The sequence below is a fragment of the Triticum dicoccoides genome, chromosome 4B, assembly GCF_002162155.2.
Source record: "Triticum dicoccoides isolate Atlit2015 ecotype Zavitan chromosome 4B, WEW_v2.0, whole genome shotgun sequence".
In the NCBI taxonomy this organism is placed as follows: domain Eukaryota; kingdom Viridiplantae; phylum Streptophyta; class Magnoliopsida; order Poales; family Poaceae; genus Triticum; species Triticum dicoccoides.
Window position 1 is genome coordinate 646,214,054 of NC_041387.1, and position 3,703 is coordinate 646,217,756.

Sequence of the window (3,703 nt, forward strand, 5' to 3'; positions counted from 1 at the left end):
CTTTGGTTCGACCCCTTTAGCAATCAGATCATTCTCATCCTTGTCTAACAACGGCCGGGCTTTGAGGTAGCCACCTGACCCCGTGCGATGGTGATGCTCCTTCTTTGCATCATTTTTATTTTTTGTCGCATTTTTATTTTTTGTCGCTGACATCTTACTCTTCTTCGATGTCTTGTGGGCCACAAATGCGTCCCAGTGATCTCTTATCTTCTCAAATCGGCCGGTGAATTCTGGAGTCTTCTCTTTGTCGACATATGTTGATTTCAACTCATTCTTCCACCTCCTGAACAGATCTGTCATCTTCTTGAGAGCATGAGCCTTGACCAATGGCTCTATAACTGGCTTATCGGATCCTTCTCTTGCGGTAGGGTGAAATTTTCCTTCAGCGCGGTCCAAAGATCATGCTTCTGTCTATCTTCGACATAAGAAACTTGAGGGTCTTCGTTTTTAGGCTTATTCTATTGGTGGATGCTGATCGGGATCATGTCCCTAACAAGAACCCAGCACTGAGCTGAAAATGCTTCCTTGGTCCAGATGGGTTCAATCGGTTGGCCATCGCCCGCGATTGCTGTGATCGTGAACCTTTCATCTTGGCGCAACCTTTTCTTCGGGCCTCAACCTTTTCATGGGAGTAACGGATGAGATTAAAGTCTCCCATAATGAGCTAAGACAATGATCGTAGCCAGGTCAATGATCTCAGCCAAGAAAAGCAAGGGCATAGGAGTTGGTGAGGGTCAAGGTGAGGGAAAATGACATGGAGTGGAGGGCAGTGGCGAGAGTGTAGGATCGTGTTGTTTCAGGAGAGGTCAAATAGTCTAAGATCCTTGGCTAAACTACACCTCCTCACAAGACATACGCATTGCCCCTAAAATGGGAGAGGATCATTGGAAAATGAATTACATAAGTTTGTCCCTCGGTATAAACAGATCGCCAAGACATCTATTGAGAATGGTAATTCAGCTCTCCTATGGCAAGATGACTAGGGGGCTGCCTCCATTAAAGAGCTATATCCTGAACGAGCCTCAGCCATCACATTTCTTTTAAAGAGTTTATGGTTTCCCAGGATCCTTGTGGACACTTTCATACACCACAACCTAAATAGGCGTTTTAGTAGTTTCAGACCCTGCAAAACACTATGGAATCTATTGAATTTACTGATGCTCAAGACAAATGGAAATATCACTGGAATAGCTACTCTTTTTTCTGCCATTAAGATGTATAAATGGTACTCCAATGGGCAACCTACTGCTCCTATTTTCAGGAAACTTTGGAAGAATGGCACCATGCTCAGGTATCAAATCTTCTTTTGGCTAATCTTGCATGACATAATCAGTACTAGGAATTTGCTGCACAGAAAATCCTTCTGCCTCCCATCCTATCCATGTGAGTTATGCAGTACTGCTTCTGAAGAGACTGCCCTTAATCTTTTATGGAATTGTTCCTTTGCCCTGGAATGTTGGGATTGCTTGGTTAACAACAAGAAGAGAGCCATATCAACTATGGATGAGACCATGCTCCTATTGCAAGAACTTCCACCTAAATTTGATGGAATTTGTTAGTATGGCTTGCTGGAATATCTGGACGCAGAGGAACTTTAAGATTTTCAAACCTGAGGCACCTTCCATCTTCTCATGGAAGAGACTACTCAGGAATGACCTCTTGCTGGTCAAGCATATAATCAACAGAAACAATCGAGAGACCTTCCTTAACAGGATTGATCATTATCTTGCTTAAGCTCCCATGAGCATTTTAGGCTATCCTAGAACTGGTGTTTCTTAAGTTTTGTTCATTTTGAGCTTCTATGCTTTTTGTAATTCTTTGTACATATTACTTTTTTATTTATAATATATACGGTTCATGTTCAAGAAAATCACTATGTCGAGGAAGAAAAAAAATAGTGTTGCTAAATTTATTTATTTTTTTGAGCATCAGTACAGACACAAGCGCTCATATACGCGCATACACTCACCCCTATGAATGCACACACGCACACACACGCACACCCTACCCCTATGAGCACCTCCGAGAGACTGAGCCGGCATATCATCTTGAGATTTACGAAGCCACCGTAGGCGCCTCGTCGTCGACGGGAACGTCTCCTCCCACTGAAAGCCCATCGCCGGAAATCTTAAAATAAATTTAAAAATAATGCGAGCATCAAGATTTGAACCCTACTAGGTTGGGGATCACATTCGTCCAAATCGAAAGTTGCAAATCCGAGATGTAGTTTTGCATAATTGCAGGACCCACGTGTACTGCATCGGTTGTTTGGAATTTTCTTTCAAGCACTTCCTCCGCAATGATCTCCTCTCCGGGGTCCGGTGACTCGCTTGACTTTAATATCGGCACCGCACCCCGCACTACTGTAGAACCTCTCTGTTTTCTCACTTGGGAATATTTCGTAGTGGTGTTAGCCGTCGAATCCCATCGAGAAGTCCATATATAGGATTGCCGCTGCTGCCAATCCTAGCAGCAGCAGCTACCTTGGCATACATATAATATTATAAACCTCGATGGAGAGGGCCACGTCGACGTGGTTCCATGCGCAGGCGGCGGCGGCGGCGGCGGCGGGAGCGGAGGACGACCTATTGCTGGCGTTGACGCCGGCGGGCAGAAGGCTAGACCGGTACGACGAGCAAGCCCAGACGGTGTGCGTGGACGGCAAGACGGTGCGGCTGTTCCAGTGCCTCTTCTACGACAAGACGTTCCTCAAGTCGCAGGCGCTTGGCGGCCACCAGAACGCGCACCGCAAGGACCGCCTCGCCGGAGTCCTCGGCGACCCCTACAACAACGACAGCCTGTTGGGAGGTGCCGCCACCGGGCCGTCCTGCGATTCTGCTGCCGGCTGGTCCATGTGCACTTACATCGCCTCGCACGGCGGTGGCGCCGCGGTGGCTCCAGCCACCGATGACTCCAGGCAAGAGAGGTGGGGAGGCGGCCGCGCTCCACGCTTCGCAGAGCCCGCGCTGCTCCTGGACCCATCCACTGGCCGCGACGGCGTGATGAGCCGGTCAAGGGCCTCCGTCCCTAGCGGCGGCGGCGGCGGCGAGGCGCCGGACCTCGAGCTGCACCTCTAGCTATCTAGCGTCACCAGGCCGGCTGCTGCCATTCATATTGCACAGGTGACACCAATGGATTCATCTACTTCTCACTCTTATGGATCTCTTTGTTGATTGCTATAATTAATTAGATCCTCCAACCTAGCTTAATTAACCAATGATTAATCTCTATGTAGGTGTCGTCGAGGAACACATCAAGGAACAAACATAATCGTCTGTGTCGCCGATCCAACTTGTATCGACACGTCCGCTGCTCTTGGTACATTTGTGTTCTTGCGTGATATTGTAGGCAGCTAGCTGGCATTGTGGTTTCACCCGTTAATATTCATCTTGCAATAAAATAATTGTTAATATTCCGTTCATCAATCCAAAGTTCATGTAATAACGGCTCGACCGTAATAATATCCGTGTACCTGTTGCTTCCCCGTTCTTTTTTTTGTCCGGTTTTGCTATTCCTTTTTTTTTTGCGGGGGGGTTTTGCTATTCCTGACAACTGTATAGTTCTAATCTAACGGTTAAGAGGAAATCCATTGAAAATTACAATCGAGACTCGACCTGGTTGTAAAGCGAAGCGAGCCGTCCTTCCTTTCATTCGTTGCGTTGTCGTCGGTTTGCTTTTAAATTTTCAGTCGCTTGGTCTACAG

General features: G+C 47.2%; 1 protein-coding gene across 1 annotated transcript; it reads left to right on the forward strand.

Moving 5' to 3' along the window:
• Positions 1-2,375: 2,375 nt before the first annotated feature.
• On the forward strand, positions 2,376-3,425 carry LOC119294158. The gene is made up of 2 exons (XM_037572407.1): positions 2,376-3,122; positions 3,236-3,425. The coding sequence occupies exon 1, from the start codon at positions 2,514-2,516 to the stop codon at positions 3,075-3,077; it is 564 nt and encodes a 187-aa protein (XP_037428304.1). The 5' UTR covers positions 2,376-2,513; the 3' UTR covers positions 3,078-3,122; positions 3,236-3,425.
• The last annotated feature ends 278 nt before the right edge of the window (positions 3,426-3,703 follow it).